We start from the raw sequence: 17,069 nt of genomic DNA on the forward strand, positions 1-17,069 counted from the left end.
ATCCCTCCTCCGTGTCCCCCGCACATCCCTCCTCCGTGTCCCCCGCACATCCCTCCTCCGTGTCCCCCCGCACATCCCTCCTCTGTGTCCCCCGCACATCCCTCCTCCGTGTCTCCCGCACATCCATCCTCCGTGTCTCCCGCACATCCCTCCTCCGTGTCTCCCGCACATCCCTCCTCTGTGTCCCCCGCACATCCCTCCTCCGTGTCTCCCGCACATCCCTCCTCCGTGTCCCCCGCACATCCCTCCTCTGTGTCCCCCGCACATCCCTCCTCCGTGTCTCCCGCACATCCCTCCTCCGTGTCTCCCGCACATCCCTCCTCTGTGTCCCCCGCACATCCCTCCTCCGTGTCTCCCGCACATCCATCCTCCGTGTCTCCCGCACATCCCTCCTCCGTGTCCCCCGCACATCCCTCCTCTGTGTCCCCCGCACATCCCTCCGTGTCCCCCGCACATCCCTCCTCCGTGTCCCCCGCACATCCCTCCTCTGTGTCCCCCGCACATCCCTCCTCCGTGTCTCCCGCACATCCCTCCTCCGTGTCTCCCGCACATCCCTCTGTGTCTCCCGCACATCCCTCCTCCGTGTCCCCCGCACATCCCTCCTCCGTGTCCCCCCGCACATCCCTCCTCTGTGTCCCCCCGCACATCCCTCCTCCGTGTCTCCCGCACATCCCTCCTCCGTGTCCCCCGCACATCCCTCCTCCGTGTCCCCCGCACATCCCTCCTCCGTGTCCCGCACATCCCTCCTCCGTGTCCCCCCGCACATCCCTCCTCCGTGTCCCCCCGCACATCCCTCCTCCGTGTCCCCCGCACATCCCTCCTCCGTGTCTCCCGCACATCCCTCCTCCGTGTCCCCCGCACATCCCTCCTCCGTGTCCCCCGCACATCCCTCCTCCGTGTCCCCCCGCACATCCCTCCTCTGTGTCCCCCGCACATCCCTCCTCCGTGTCTCCCGCACATCCATCCTCCGTGTCTCCCGCACATCCCTCCTCCGTGTCCCCCGCACATCCCTCCTCTGTGTCCCCCGCACATCCCTCCGTGTCCCCCGCACATCCCTCCTCCGTGTCCCCCGCATCCCTCCTCCGTGTCCCCCGCATCCCTCCTCCGTGTCCCCCGCACATCCCTCCTCCGTGTCCCCCGCACATCCCTCCTCCGTGTCCCCCGCACATCCCTCCTCCGTGTCCCCCGCACATCCCTCCTCCGTGTCCCCCCGCACATCCCTCCTCCGTGTCTCCCGCACATCCATCCTCCGTGTCTCCCGCACATCCCTCCTCCGTGTCCCCCGCACATCCCTCCTCTGTGTCCCCCGCACATCCCTCCGTGTCCCCCGCACATCCCTCCTCCGTGTCCCCCGCACATCCCTCCTCTGTGTCCCCCGCACATCCCTCCTCCGTGTCTCCCGCACATCCCTCCTCCGTGTCTCCCGCACATCCCTCCTCCGTGTCCCCCGCATCCCTCCTCTGTGTCCCCCGCACATCCCTCTGTGTCCCCCGCACATCCCTCCTCTGTGTCTCCCGCACATCCCTCCTCCGTGTCCCCCGCACATCCCTCCTCCGTGTCCCCCGCACATCCCTCCTCCGTGTCCCCCGCACATCCCTCCGTGTCCCGCACATCCCTCCTCCGTGTCCCCCGCACATCCCTCCTCCGTGTCCCGCACATCCCTCCGTGTCCCGCACATCCCTCCGTGTCCCCCGCACATCCCTCCTCCGTGTCCCCCGCACATCCCTCCTCCGTGTCCCCCGCACATCCCTCCTCCGTGTCCCCCGCACATCCCTCCTCCGTGTCCCCCCGCACATCCCTCCTCTGTGTCCCCCGCACATCCCTCCTCCGTGTCTCCCGCACATCCCTCCTCCGTGTCTCCCGCACATCCCTCTGTGTCTCCCGCACATCCCTCCTCCGTGTCCCCCGCACATCCCTCCTCCGTGTCTCCCGCACATCCCTCCTCCGTGTCCCCCGCACATCCCTCCGTGTCTCCCGCACATCCCTCCTCTGTGCCTCCCGCACATCCCTCCTCCGTGTCTCCCGCACATCCCTCCTCTGTGTCTCCCGCACATGCCTCCGTGTCCCCCGCACATCCCTCCTCCGTGTCTCCCGCACATCCCTCCTCCGTGTCCCCCGCACATCCCTCCGTGTCTCCCGCACATCCCTCCTCTGTGCCTCCCGCACATCCCTCCTCCGTGTCTCCCGCACATCCCTCCTCCGTGTCTCCCGCACATCCCTCCTCCGTGTCCCCCGCACATCCCTCCGTGTCTCCCGCACATCCCTCCTCTGTGCCTCCCGCACATCCCTCCTCCGTGTCTCCCGCACATCCCTCCTCTGTGTCCCCCGCACATCCCTCCTCCGTGTCCCCCGCACATCCCTCCTCCGTGTCTCCCGCACATCCCTCCTCCGTGTCCCCCGCACATCCCTCCTCTGTGTCCCCCGCACATCCCTCCTCCGTGTCCCCCCGCACATCCCTCCTCTGTGTCCCCCGCACATCCCTCCTCCGTGTCTCCCGCACATCCATCCTCCGTGTCTCCCGCACATCCCTCCTCCGTGTCCCCCGCACATCCCTCCTCTGTGTCCCCCGCACATCCCTCCGTGTCCCCCGCACATCCCTCCTCCGTGTCCCCCGCATCCCTCCTCCGTGTCCCCCGCACATCCCTCCTCCGTGTCCCCCGCACATCCCTCCTCCGTGTCCCCCGCACATCCCTCCTCCGTGTCCCCCGCACATCCCTCCTCCGTGTCCCCCCGCACATCCCTCCTCTGTGTCCCCCGCACATCCCTCCTCCGTGTCTCCCGCACATCCATCCTCCGTGTCTCCCGCACATCCCTCCTCCGTGTCCCCCGCACATCCCTCCTCTGTGTCCCCCGCACATCCCTCCGTGTCCCCCGCACATCCCTCCTCCGTGTCCCCCGCACATCCCTCCTCTGTGTCCCCCGCACATCCCTCCTCCGTGTCTCCCGCACATCCCTCCTCCGTGTCTCCCGCACATCCCTCTGTGTCTCCCGCACATCCCTCCTCCGTGTCCCCCGCACATCCCTCCTCCGTGTCCCCCCGCACATCCCTCCTCTGTGTCCCCCCGCACATCCCTCCTCTGTGTCCCCCGCACATCCCTCCTCCGTGTCTCCCGCACATCCCTCCTCCGTGTCTCCCGCACATCCCTCCGTGTCCCCCGCACATCCCTCTGTGTCTCCCGCACATCCCTCCTCCGTGTCCCCCGCACATCCCTCCTCCGTGTCTCCCGCACATCCCTCCTCCGTGTCCCCCGCACATCCCTCTGTGTCCCCCACATCCCTCCGTGTCCCCCGCACATCCCTCAGTGTCTCCCGCACATCCCTCCTCCGTGTCCCCCACATCCCTCCGTGTCCCCCGCACATCCCTCTGTGTCTCCCGCACATCCCTCCTCCGTGTCCCCCGCACATCCCTCCTCCGTGTCTCCCGCACATCCCTCCTCCGTGTCCCCCGCACATCCCTCCGTGTCCCCCGCATCCCTCCTCCGTGTCCCCCCGCACATCCCTCCTCTGTGTCCCCCGCACATCCCTCCTCTGTGTCCCCCGCACATCCCTCCTCCGTGTCCCCCGCACATCCCTCCTCCGTGTCCCCCGCACATCCCTCCTCCGTGTCCCCCGCATCCCTCCTCTGTGTCCCCCGCACATCCCTCCTCCGTGTCCCCCGCACATCCCTCCTCCGTGTCCCCCGCACATCCCTCCTCCGTGTCCCGCACATCCCTCCGTGTCCCGCACATCCCTCCGTGTCCCCCGCACATCCCTCCTCCGTGTCCCCCGCACATCCCTCCTCCGTGTCCCCCGCACATCCCTCCTCCGTGTCCCCCGCACATCCCTCCTCCGTGTCCCCCCGCACATCCCTCCTCTGTGTCCCCCGCACATCCCTCCTCCGTGTCTCCCGCACATCCCTCCTCCGTGTCTCCCGCACATCCCTCTGTGTCTCCCGCACATCCCTCCTCCGTGTCCCCCGCACATCCCTCCTCCGTGTCTCCCGCACATCCCTCCTCCGTGTCCCCCGCACATCCCTCCGTGTCTCCCGCACATCCCTCCTCTGTGCCTCCCGCACATCCCTCCTCCGTGTCTCCCGCACATCCCTCCTCTGTGTCTCCCGCACATGCCTCCGTGTCCCCCGCACATCCCTCCTCCGTGTCTCCCGCACATCCCTCCTCCGTGTCCCCCGCACATCCCTCCGTGTCTCCCGCACATCCCTCCTCTGTGCCTCCCGCACATCCCTCCTCCGTGTCTCCCGCACATCCCTCCTCCGTGTCTCCCGCACATCCCTCCTCCGTGTCCCCCGCACATCCCTCCGTGTCTCCCGCACATCCCTCCTCTGTGCCTCCCGCACATCCCTCCTCCGTGTCTCCCGCACATCCCTCCTCCGTGTCTCCCGCACATGCCTCTGTGTCTCCCGCACATCCCTCCTCCGTGTCCCCCGCACATCCCTCCGTGTCTCCCGCACATCCCTCCTCTGTGCCTCCCGCACATCCCTCCTCCGTGTCTCCCGCACATCCCTCCTCCGTGTCTCCCGCACATCCCTCCTCTGTGTCTCCCGCACATGCCTCTGTGTCTCCCGCACATCCCTCCTCCGTGTCTCCCGCACATCCCTCTGTGTCTCCCGCACATCCCTTCTCCGTGTCTCCCGCACATCCCTCCTCTGTGTCTCCCGCACATCCCTCCGTGTCTCCCGCACATCCCTCTGTGTCTCCCGCACATCCCTCCTCCGTGTCCCCCGCACATCCCTCCGTGTCCCCCGCACATCCCTCCTCCCTGTCCCCCACACATCCCTCCTCCGTGTCCCCCGCACATCCCTCCTCCGTGTCCCCCGCACATCCCTCCTCCGTGTCCCCCGCACATCCCTCTGTGTCTCCCACACATCCCTCCGTGTCTCCCGCACATCCCTCCTCTGTGTCTCCCGCACATCCCTCTGTGTCCCCCGCACATCCCTCCTCCGTGTCCCCCGCACATCCCTCCGTGTCTCCCGCACATCCCTCCTCTGTGTCTCCCGCACATCCCTCCTCCGTGCCTCCCGCACATCCCTCCTCCGTGTCTCCCGCACATCCCTCCTCTGTGTCTCCCGCACATGCCTCTGTGTCTCCCGCACATCCCTCCTCCGTGTCTCCCGCTCCGTGTCTCCCGCACATCCCTCCTCCGTGTCTCCCGCACATCCCTCCTCCGTGTCCCCCGCACATCCCTCTGTGTCTCCCGCACATCCCTCCTCCGTGTCCCCCGCACATCCCTCCGTGTCCCCCGCACATCCCTCCTCCCTGTCCCCCACACATCCCTCCTCCGTGTCCCCCGCACATCCCTCTGTGTCTCCCACACATCCCTCAGTGTCTCCCGCACATCCCTCCTCTGTGTCTCCCGCACATCCCTCCGTGTCCCCCGCACATCCCTCCGTGTCTCCCGCACATCCCTCCTCTGTGTCTCCCGCACATCCCTCCTCCGTGTCCCCCGCACATCCCTCCTCTGTGCCGGACCAGTTTCAGCGGACATGTCCGACCGTGTGTACAGGGCCTTAGGGTTAGGCCTGGTTTGGACACTTAGGGTTGGGCCTCTTAGGCCTCGTACACACGACCGGACATGTCCACTGAAACTGGTCCGCAGACATGTCCAACCGTGTGTAGGGCCTACCGGACAGTTTTGTCCGACCGTGTGTATGGGGCCTCAGGGTTAGGCCTGGTTTGTGAACTCCTTCAGTGACTGAGTGAAATATAAAGGTTGCAGTGAATGTACAGCGCCTTAGCAGGGAGCGGAGGTTTCTGAGTACTTACGATTATTGGCCACAGAGAGACCAATCAGAGAGCAGACAGGTCTGACTACCTCGGGTTGGACGGAGTGCTGCAGCCATTTGTCTGCCCGGGGAAATGCTGAGCTGCACAGTTTTTGGTTCTCCTCTGGAAGAGAATCACAATTTCAATCAGTCACAGTTTAGGCAAAAATGGAAAAGTGAGCGGAGCCGTCATCGCCCTTCACGGGTGAATAATTCTGTTCATTAACGTCAGGAAAGAAGAAGGGGAAATCTCACCATTCTGAGGATTATTCACACAAGCACTGAGGGCGCTGCACACCGACAACCACAGCTGGTACCGGGGGTCACCGATTTCCACCCGCGGCAGCATGGAGGGCGCTGTGCTGCTGCTGGGGAAAAAAAACATCAATTACTACTAAGAAACACCAGCAACTAATTCAAAGAGAACCTGTCTACAGTATGAGGGCAACCTAACTCGTCCAAGGGCAACCTAACTCGTCCAAGGGCAACCTAATTCATCCAAGGGCAACCTAACTCATCCAAGGGAAACCTAACTCATCCAAGGCCAACCTAGTTCATCCAAGGGCAACCTAACTCATCCAAGGGCAACCTAACTCATCCAAGGGCAACCTAACTCATCCAAGGCCAACCTAGTTCATCCAAGGGCAACCTAACTCATCCAAGGGCAACCTAATTCATCCAAGGGCAACCTAGTTCATCCAAGGGCAACCTAACTCATCCAAGGGCAACCTAACTCATCCAAGGCCAACCTAGTTCATCCAAGGGCAACCTAACTCATCCAAGGCCAACCTAGTTCATCCAAGGGCAACCTAACTCATCCAAGGCCAACCTAGTTCATCCAAGGGCAACCTAACTCATCCAAGGGCAACCTAACTCATCCAAGGGCAACCTAACTCATCCAAGGCCAACCTAGTTCATCCAAGGGCAACCTAACTCATCCAAGGGCAACCTAATTCATCCAAGGGCAACCTAGTTCATCCAAGGGCAACCTAACTCATCCAAGGCCAACCTAGTTCATCCAAGGGCAACCTAACTCATCCAAGGCCAACCTAGTTCATCCAAGGGCAACCTAACTCATCCAAGGGCAACCTAATTCATCCAAGGGCAACCTAACTCATCCAAGGGCAACCTAGTTCATCCAAGGGCAACCTAACTCATCCAAGGGCAACCTAACTCATCCAAGGCCAACCTAGTTCATCCAAGGGCAACCTAACTCATCCAAGGCCAACCTAGTTCATCCAAGGGCAACCTAACTCATCCAAGGCCAACCTAGTTCATCCAAGGGCAACCTAACTCATCCAAGGGCAACCTAATTCATCCAAGGGCAACCTAACTCATCCAAGGGCAACCTAGTTCATCCAAAGGCAACCTAATTCATCCAAGGGCAACCTAATTCATCCAAGGGCAACCTAACTCATCCAAGGCCAACCTAGTTCATCCAAGGGCAACCTAACTCATCCAAGGGCAACCTAACTCATCCAAGGCCAACCTAGTTCATCCAAGGGCAACCTAACTCATCCAAGGCCAACCTAGTTCATCCAAGGGCAACCTAACTCATCCAAGGCCAACCTAACTCATCCAAGGGCAACCTAATTCATCCAAGGGCAACCTAACTCATCCAAGGGCAACCTAGTTCATCCAAGGGCAACCTAATTCATCCAAGGGCAACCTAATTCATCCAAGGGCAACCTAACTCATCCAAGGCCAACCTAGTTCATCCAAGGGCAACCTAACTCATCCAAGGGCAACCTAACTCATCCAAGGGCAACCTAGTTCATCCAAGGGCAACCTAACTCATCCAAGGGCAACCTAGTTCATCCAAGGGCAACCTAATTCATCCAAGGGCAACCTAACTCATCCAAGGGCAACCTAATTCATCCAAGGGCAACCTAATTCATCCAAGGGCAACCTAACTCATCCAAGGGCAACCTAACTCATCCAAGGGCAACCTAATTCATCCAAGTGCAACCTAACTCGTCCAAGGGTAGCCAAAGGGCACAAGGACCTCGTGCTTTACCAGGAAAACTTTATTCCAGAGATAAGAAGTACAGTAAAACCTTGGTTTGAGAGTAACTTGGTTTGAGAGTAACCTTGCGGCCCTTTGCGGATCGGATCGAGTAAGATCTGATGAAAACGGATATGTTGTCCGTTTTCATCAGATCGCTCCATAGGAGACAGCGGTGCCCGACAAGCCCCTCCCCCACTCAGTGAGCAGAGAGGAGCTTGTCATCCGTCGGCTCAGTGGAGATCTGCGGACTGATCACACGCTGAGCTGGCGGGAGCAGGCGGACTCCGTAGCGACAGAGTAAGCCTCGTGTGAATGCTGCTTTAGAGGCGCCTCTCTTCTCTTTTATACCCTGTAAAAAAAAAATGCTTTGATATACAAGTGCTTTGGATTACAAGCATGTTTCCGGAATGAATTATGCTCTCAAACCAAGGTTTTACTGTAATAAGTGCGGACTAACAAGATCCAAAGGCTGGTAAGGCAGTAAAAACCAGACCCAGGTGACAGGGTGACCCTCATAGGTACAGAGTGAACACAACCCTAGCATCATCAGCTTAACGCGTTTCAAGGGACAAACCCTCTTCATCAGCCTGAAGAAATGTGTTAGCGGTGTTGTGTTGATAAATACCTATGAGGGTCACCCTGTCACCTGGGTCTGGTTATGACTGCCTGACCAGCCTTTGTATTTTGTGAGTCTTGTTTTCCTGGTAATGCAGGGGGGGGGCCTTTGTGCCCTTTGGTTTTACTTGTGTGTCATTGAGATATGAAGATTTCCCAGTCAGCATTGGTCATAGCTATGACTAAGCACTAGTTTCAGTGCGAAACGCGTCAGTGGTCGGGTTTTATTTTGTGTTGCTGTGATTTGTAGTGCTGTCCTTCTTTTAGGCTGTCCAGAGACAATCTTTGTTCCTGCTTTGCTGAGTGCATCGCCTGCACCTGAGTTGTCTGCGGCGGAGGATCTTCATCGGGGTTCCCACCTGGAGCGGCTCCTCCCTTTTCCAGAGGCTCAGGGTGGCCGAGAAAATGATGGAACATTGTAAGACTTTGTAGACTGTCGCCATCGGCAATCCCCGAATAATCAAAGCATTGCTTAGATATGGATTCCATGGTCTTCAATGTAGGAGCCGGACAGTCTGCTATGGGGGCTCCTCCTATTGTGAGAAGGTGGTGCCCTATCATTGGTGTCAGTGGGAGGAATAGTGTCCCATCATTGGTGTCAGTGGGAGGAATAGTGTCCCATCATTGGTGTCAGTGGGAGGAATAGTGTCCCGTCATTGGTGTCAGTGGGAGAAATAGTGTCCCATCATTGGTGTCAGTGGGAGGAATAGTGTCCCATCATTGGTGTCAGTGGGAGGAATAGTGTCCCATCATTGGTGTCAGCGGGAGGAATAGTGTCCCATCATTGGTGTCAGTGGGAGGAAAAGTGTCCCATCATTGGTGTCAGTGGGAGGAAAAGTGTCCCATCATTGGTGTCAGTGGGAGGGATAGTGTCCCGTCATTGGTGTCAGTGGGAGGAATAGTGTCCCGTCATTGGTATCAGTGGGAGGAATAGTGTCCCATCATTGGTGTCAGTGGGAGGAATAGTGTCCCATCATTGGTGTCAGTGGGAGGAATAGTGTCCCATCATTGGTGTCAGTGGGAGGAATAGTGTCCCGTCATTGGTGTCAGTGGGAGGAATAGTGTCCCATCATTGGTGTCAGTGGGAGGAATAGTGTCCCATCATTGGTGTCAGTGGGAGGAATAGTGTCCCATCATTGGTGTCAGTGGGGGGAATAGTGTCCCATCATTGGTGTCAGTGGGAGGGATAGTGTCCCGTCATTGGTGTCAGTGGGAGGAATAGTGTCCCGTCATTGGTATCAGTGGGAGGAATAGTGTCCCATCATTGGTGTCAGTGGGAGGAATAGTGTCCCATCATTGGTGTCAGTGGGAGGAATAGTGTCCCATCATTGGTGTCAGTGGGAGGAATAGTGTCCCGTCATTGGTGTCAGTGGGAGGAATAGTGTCCCATCATTGGTGTCAGTGTCCCATCATTGGTGTCAGTGGGAGGAATAGTGTCCCATCATTGGTGTCAGTGGGGGGAATAGTGTCCCATCATTGGTGTCAGTGGGAGGAATAGTGTCCCATCATTGGTGTCAGTGGGAGGAATAGTGTCCCATCATTGGTGTCAGTGGGAGGAATAGTGTCCCATCATTGGTGTCAGTGGGAGGAATAGTGTCCCATCATTGGTGTCAGTGGGAGGAATAGTGTCCCATCATTGGTGTCAGTGGGAGGAATAGTGTCCCATCATTGGTGTCAGTGGGAGGAATAGTGTCCCATCATTGGTGTCAGTGGGAGGAATAGTGTCCCATCATTGGTGTCAGTGGGAGGAATAGTGTCCAATCATTGGTGTCAGTGGGGGGAATAGTGTCTCATCATTGGTGTCAGTGGGAGGAATAGTGTCCCATCATTGGTGTCAGTGGGAGGAATAGTGTCCCATCATTGGTGTCAGTGGGAGGAATAGTGTCCCATCATTGGTGTCAGTGGGAGGAATAGTGTCCCATCATTGGTGTCAGTGGGAGGAATAGTGTCCCATCATTGGTGTCAGTGGGAGGAATAGTGTCCCATCATTGGTGTCAGTGGGAGGAATAGTGTCCCATCATTGGTGTCAGTGGGAGGAATAGTGTCCCATCATTGGTGTCAGTGGGAGGAATAGTGTCCAATCATTGGTGTCAGTGGGGGGAATAGTGTCTCATCATTGGTGTCAGTGGGAGGAATAGTGTCCCATCATTGGTGTCAGTGGGAAGAATAGTGTCCCATCATTGGTGTCAGTGGGAGGAATAGTGTCCCATCATTGGTGTCAGTGGGGGGAATAGTGTCCCATCATTGGTGTCAGTGGGAGGAATAAAGAAAACATTTTTTTTCACAGGTGTTGGGAGTTTTTCTTGAACTTACCTGAAGAGAAGGAGAAGTAGATCTATACATCCGGATTCCCTCACTAAGACTTGGCCGGCTTCTGAAATATTCGAAACAATTTATATTTCCAGCAACAATATTTTATATTATATATATTTTACACTTTATATAGTAGTGTATTATATAGAAGTGTATTATATAGTATTGTATTATATAGTAGTGTATTATATAGTATTGTATTATATAGTAGTGTATTATATAGTAGTGTATTATATAGTATTGTATTATATAGTATTGTATTATATAGTAATGTATTATATAGTTATGTATTATATAGTATTGTATTATATAGAAGTGTATTATATAGTAATGTATTATATAGTATTGTATTATATAGTAGTGTATTATATAGTAGTGTATTATATAGTAGTGTATTATATAGTAGTGTATTATATAGTAGTGTATTATATAGTATTGTATTATATAGTATTGTATTATATAGTAATGTATTATATAGTAATGTATTATATAGTAGTGTATTATATAGTAATGTATTATATAGTAATGTATTATATAGTAGTGTATTATATAGTATTGTATTATATAGTAATGTATTATATAGTAATGTATTATATAGTAATGTATTATATAGTTATGTATTATATAGTATTGTATTATATAGAAGTGTATTATATAGAAGTGTATTGGTGCAGTTTTTGCTCATTTGCATTCTGTGTCTTGTAACACGGGATCCTGTGGGTCACATCTGTGCATTTTATGGAAAGGGGCGGGGACTTTTTTCCGGTTTTTGGTTCCATAGACGTCAATGGACGAAACATGCGACCTGCACCCTGTATAGGTGTGACCGGCCTTCCTATCAGATCCCAGCAATGTTCTTAGTATACACGCAGTCTTCCACAGGTGCCCTTACTTATTCCTCTCGGAGATTTTCTGGTTTAATAAGGAAAACAAACTCACTGTTATTAGAAATCAGAACCAGAAGAAGGAAAACGGACGTCCTTTTCAGACTGACAGACGATCGTTCCTCAGATAACACGACACTGACATCTTCAAACATCTCCGCAGTGCACAAAGTCTGCTGACAGAATACTGCGAAGAGACAAAAATCATACAAATTTCTCCACTACCGCCGCCTAGTGATCACACGGGGCCCGCCGCCTAGAGATCACACGGGGCCCGCCGCCTAGACTAGTGATCACACGGGGCCCGCCACCTAGACTAGTGATCACGCGGGGCCCGCCTCCTAGACTAGTGATCACACGGGGCCCGCCTCCTAGACTAGTGATCACACGGGGCCCGCCTCCTAGACTAGTGATCACACAGGCCCGCCTCCTAGACTAGTGATCACACGGGGCCTGCCTCCTAGACTAGTGATCACACGGGGCCCCGCCTCCTAGACTAGTGATCACACGGGGCCCGCCACCTAGACTAGTGATCACACAGGGCCCGCCTCCTAGACTAGTGATCACACGGGCCCGCCACCTAGACTAGTGATCACACGGGGCCCGCCTCCTAGACTAGTGATCACACGGGGCCCGCCGCCTAGACTAGTGATCACACGGGGCCCATCTCCTAGACTAGTGATCACACGGGGCCCGCCGCCTAGACTAGTGATCACACGGGGCCCGCCTCCTAGACTAGTGATCACACGGGGCCCGCCTCCTAGACTAGTGATCACACGGGGCCCGCCACCTAGACTAGTGATCACACGCGGCCCGCCTCCTAGACTAGTGATCACACAGGGCCCGCCTCCTAGACTAGTGATCACACAGGGCCCGCCTCCTAGACTAGTGATCACACGGGGCCCGCCTCCTAGACTAGTGATCACACGGGGCCCGCCACCTAGACTAGTGATCACACGGGGCCCGCCACCTAGACTAGTGATCACACGGGCCCGCCACCTAGACTAGTGATCACACGGGGCCCGCCTCCTAGACTAGTGATCACACAGGGCCCGCCGCCTAGACTAGTGATCACACGGGGCCCATCTCCTAGACTAGTGATCACACGGGCCCGCCGCCTAGACTAGTGATCACACGGGGCCCGCCTCCTAGACTAGTGATCACACGGGGCCCGCCGCCTAGACTAGTGATCACACGGGGCCCGCCTCCTAGACTAGTGATCACACGGGCCCGCCTCCTAGACTAGTGATCACACGGGGCCCGCCTCCTAGACTAGTGATCACACGGGGCCCGCCACCTAGACTAGTGATCACACGGGGCCCGCCACCTAGACTAGTGATCACGCGGGGCCTGCCTCCTAGACTAGTGATCACACAGGCCCGCCTCCTAGACTAGTGATCACACGGGGCCCGCCGCCTAGACTAGTGATCACACGGGGCCCCGCCGCCTAGTGATCACACGGGGCCCGCCGCCTAGACTTGTGATTACACGGGGCCCGCCTCCTAGACTAGTGATCACACGGGGCCCGCCGCCTAGACTAGTGATCACACAGGCCCGCCTCCTAGACTAGTGATCACACAGGCCCGCCTCCTAGACTAGTGATCACACAGGCCCGCCTCCTAGACTAGTGATCACACAGGCCCGCCTCCTAGACTAGTGATCACACGGGGCCCGCCGCCTAGACTAGTGATCACACAGGCCCGCCTCCTAGACTAGTGATCACACGGGCCCGCCGCCTAGACTAGTGATCACACGGGCCTGCCTCCTAGACTAGTGATCACACGGGGCCCGCCTCCTAGACTAGTGATCACAAGGGGCCTGCCTCCTAGACTAGTGATCACACGGGCCTGCCTCCTAGACTAGTGATCACACGGGCCTGCCGCCTAGACTAGTGATCACACAGGGCGCGCCTCCTAGACTAGTGATCACACGGGCGCGCCTCCTAGACTAGTGATCACACGGGCCTGCCTCCTAGACTAGTGATCACACGGGCCCGCCTCCTAGACTAGTGATCACACGGAGCCCGCCTCCTAGACTAGTGATCACACGGGGCCCGCCTCCTAGACTAGTGATCACACGGGGCCCGCCTCCTAGACTAGTGATCACACGGGGCCCGCCACCTAGACTAGTGATCACATGGGGCCCGCCACCTAGACTAGTGATCACACAGGGCCCCGCCGCCTAGACTAGTGATCACACGGACCTGCCTCCTAGACTAGTGATCACACGGGGCCCGCCTCCTAGACTAGTGATCACACGGGGCCCGCCGCCTAGACTAGTGATCACACGGGGCCCGCCGCCTAGACTAGTGATCACACGGGCCCACCTCCTAGTCTAGTGATCACACGGGGCCCCCCGCCTAGACTAGTGATCACACGGGCCCGCCTCCTAGACTAGTGATCACACGGGGCCCCCCGCCTAGACTAGTGATCACACGGGCCCGCCTCCTAGACTAGTGATCACACGGGGCCCGCCGCCTAGACTAGTGATCACACAGGGTACAGATGTACCTTCTCTCCATTATCTTTTGGCTTTGCCACGTCATTCGGTGGTTTTGGTGAGAGATTACACCATATCTCTCCAGTCTCACAACCTTCCAGCTCCGCTCACCACCCAGGAATGACAGAAGATCTGGTGAATTCAGCGGCACACGGGGCGAGGGTGAGCGGCTTCTTTTAATGCCCAGTCCTCCTCCAATGGAAAAGTCCGCTGTCTATAGGAAGGGATTGGTGAACAAAGCTCTCTATCTATTTACATTGGGGGTGTCCTAGGAGGTCTGAGAATTTGTGGGGGCGCTGGATTTAGGTGACTGATACAAGCGGGTAGCTCCTCCCCTCTGTAGCCCCTCCCCCTCTATTCTGGGCACAGAGCGGGCAGCCAGTGTTCTGTGAGACTTCATCATTACCGTTACTTTCTGCGAGGACTCCGAGAGTGTAGAAGGTGATCTCCTTTAATGTCGGGTGGGCGACGCATTTCGCTAAACTCACAATGAATAATAAGCCGCCAATTTCTCTGAAGTAATCACAGACTTCACCTGCAGGAAGGAAAATACGAGTCCGGGATTCATTGTTTATAATCTCTGCCACCCTAGTGAGATATACAGTATATACCATTATAGGTGTTCTGCCCCTGTCCTCCATAAATTGCCCTTCCCTCTACAACAGAACTCCCCCACCACCCCCCCCATCTCACCTGGAATGGGTGGGACATGCTGCTCGGTCACAGTGGTTGTCAGGCACCTTGCTGTTTGATGACAGACCCCTCAGGTCACTGGATTCAGGTGAAAGGCCTCTCCTGGCGATCATTTCCTGCTCATCAGTCCCGCCCCCTGTGGCTATTTGAACTGCCTGGTTCATATCTTCCCTGCCCTCGCCTGGTCTACATATCCAGAGACTCTCTGCTGTGTTCCTGTTGAAGACTCGCCTGGCTGACAACCCTTCTGGTTCCTAATCCTGTTTGCTGTCTCTGACTACACTGATCTCTGGCTTCCTGGCTTCTTCTGACTACACTGATCTCTGGCTTCCTGGCTTGTTCTGACTACACTGATCTCTGGCTTCTTCTGACTACACTGATCTCTGGCTTCCTGGCTTCTTCTGACTACACTGATCTCTGGCTTCCTGGCTTGTTCTGACTACACTGATCTCTGGCTTGATCTGACTACACTGATCTCTGGCTTCCTGTCTTGTTCTGACTATACTGATCTCTGGCTTCCTCTGACTACACTGATCTCTGGCTTCCTGGCTTCTTCTGACTACACTGATCTCTGGCTTCCTGGCTTGTTCTGACTACACTGATCTCTGGCTTCCTGGCTTCTTCTGACTACACTGATCTCTGGCTTGTTCTGACTACACTGATCTCTGGCTTCCTGGCTTGTTCTGACTACACTGATCTCTGGCTTCTTCTGACTACACTGATCTCTGGCTTCCTGGCTTCTTCTGACTACACTGATCTCTGGCTTCCTGGCTTCTTCTGACTACACTGATCTCTGGCTTCCTGTCTTGTTCTGACTATACTGATCTCTGGCTTCCTCTGACTACACTGATCTCTGGCTTCCTGGCTTGATCTGACTACACTGATCTCTGGCTTCCTGTCTTGTTCTGACTATACTGATCTCTGGCTTCCTCTGACTACACTGATCTCTGGCTTCCTGGCTTGTTCTGACTACACTGATCTCTGGCTTCCTGGCTTGTTCTGACTACACTGATCTCTGGCTTCCTGGCTTCTTCTGACTACACTGATCTCTGGCTTGTTCTGACTACACTGATCTCTGGCTTCTTCTGACTACACTGATCTCTGGCTTCCTGGCTTGTTCTGACTACACTGATCTCTGGCTTCCTGGCTTCTTCTGACTACACTGATCTCTGGCTTGTTCTGACTACACTGATCTCTGGCTTCTTCTGACTACACTGATCTCTGGCTTCCTGGCTTGTTCTGACTACACTGATCTCTGGCTTCCTGGCTTGTTCTGACTACACTGATCTCTGGCTTCCTGTCTTGTTCTGACTACACTGATCTCTGGCTTCCTCTGACTACACTGATCTCTGGCTTCCTGGCTTGTTCTGACTACACTGATCTCTGGCTTCCTGGCTTCTTCTGACTACACTGATCTCTGGCTTGTTCTGACTACACTGATCTCTGGCTTCCTGGCTTCTTCTGACTACACTGATCTCTGGCTTCCTGGCTTTTTCTGACTACACTGATCTCTGGCTTCCTCTGACTACACTGATCTCTGGCTTCCTGGCTTCTTCTGACTACACTGATCTCTGGCTTCCTGGCTTCTTCTGACTACACTGATCTCTGGCTTCCTGGCTTCTTCTGACTACACTGATCTCTGGCTTCCTGGCTTCTTCTGACTACACTGATCTCTGGCTTCCTGGCTTTTTCTGACTACACTGATCTCTGGCTTCCTCTGACTACACTGATCTCTGGCTTCCTGGCTTCTTCTGACTACACTGATCTCTGGCTTCCTGGCTTCTTCTGACTACACTGATCTCTGGCTTCCTGGCTTCTTCTGACTACACTGATCTCTGGCTTGTTCTGACTACCCGCTGTGATTACCTAGCCATGGCTATGTTTTGACTACGTTTACTATTTGCAGCATTTTTACCATTATATTAAAAGGTGTGATTTTCTGACAATTTCTGCCCGGAGTTCAGCTTTAAGCTGGCCATAGACAGAGCCAATTTGGCGGGTTCAGCAGGGATGGCTGAGATTCGATCAGTGTGTGCCCCGCCTCCATTCAACAGAAGTCAGTGATTTGATCAACTTCTGACAAACCTACAAGTTGGAAAACTTTTCTTGATCAGCTGCTGCAGCCCCTGATCAGTGAATTCTGACAGCAGAGAAGGCCACAGGCATCATATAATGTCTTGTGGGGGGTAATTCTTCCATCCACCTCCTCCTCTCCTCTGCTGAACGGTATATGACTGTCCGTCCACCATCACTGCAGAGAACCCCCCCTCCCCCTTCCATGAATACAGGTGGAGAGGAC

The 17,069-nt window shown here is 55.9% G+C and overlaps 1 protein-coding gene across 2 annotated transcripts in view; it reads right to left on the bottom strand.

Moving 5' to 3' along the window:
* The window catches only part of TERB1 (telomere repeat binding bouquet formation protein 1), a 71,285-nt gene that overhangs the window by 46,021 nt on the left and 8,195 nt on the right, over positions 1-17,069 (bottom strand). Inside the window, exons 4-8 of one of the 2 annotated variants that reach the window (XM_040329666.1) lie at positions 14,484-14,612; positions 11,634-11,765; positions 10,695-10,755; positions 6,014-6,123; positions 5,760-5,882 (exon numbers count right to left, since the gene is read on the bottom strand). In XM_040329666.1, coding sequence (XP_040185600.1) covers positions 5,760-5,882; positions 6,014-6,123; positions 10,695-10,755; positions 11,634-11,765; positions 14,484-14,612 — 555 coding nt within the window. Of the gene's footprint in view, positions 1-5,759; positions 5,883-6,013; positions 6,127-10,694; positions 10,756-11,633; positions 11,766-14,483; positions 14,613-17,069 lie in introns of both variants that reach the window. The other variant, XM_040329665.1, reaches the window with a different exon arrangement.

Source organism: Rana temporaria, chromosome 11 (genome assembly GCF_905171775.1).
Source record: "Rana temporaria chromosome 11, aRanTem1.1, whole genome shotgun sequence".
NCBI lineage: Eukaryota > Metazoa > Chordata > Amphibia > Anura > Ranidae > Rana > Rana temporaria.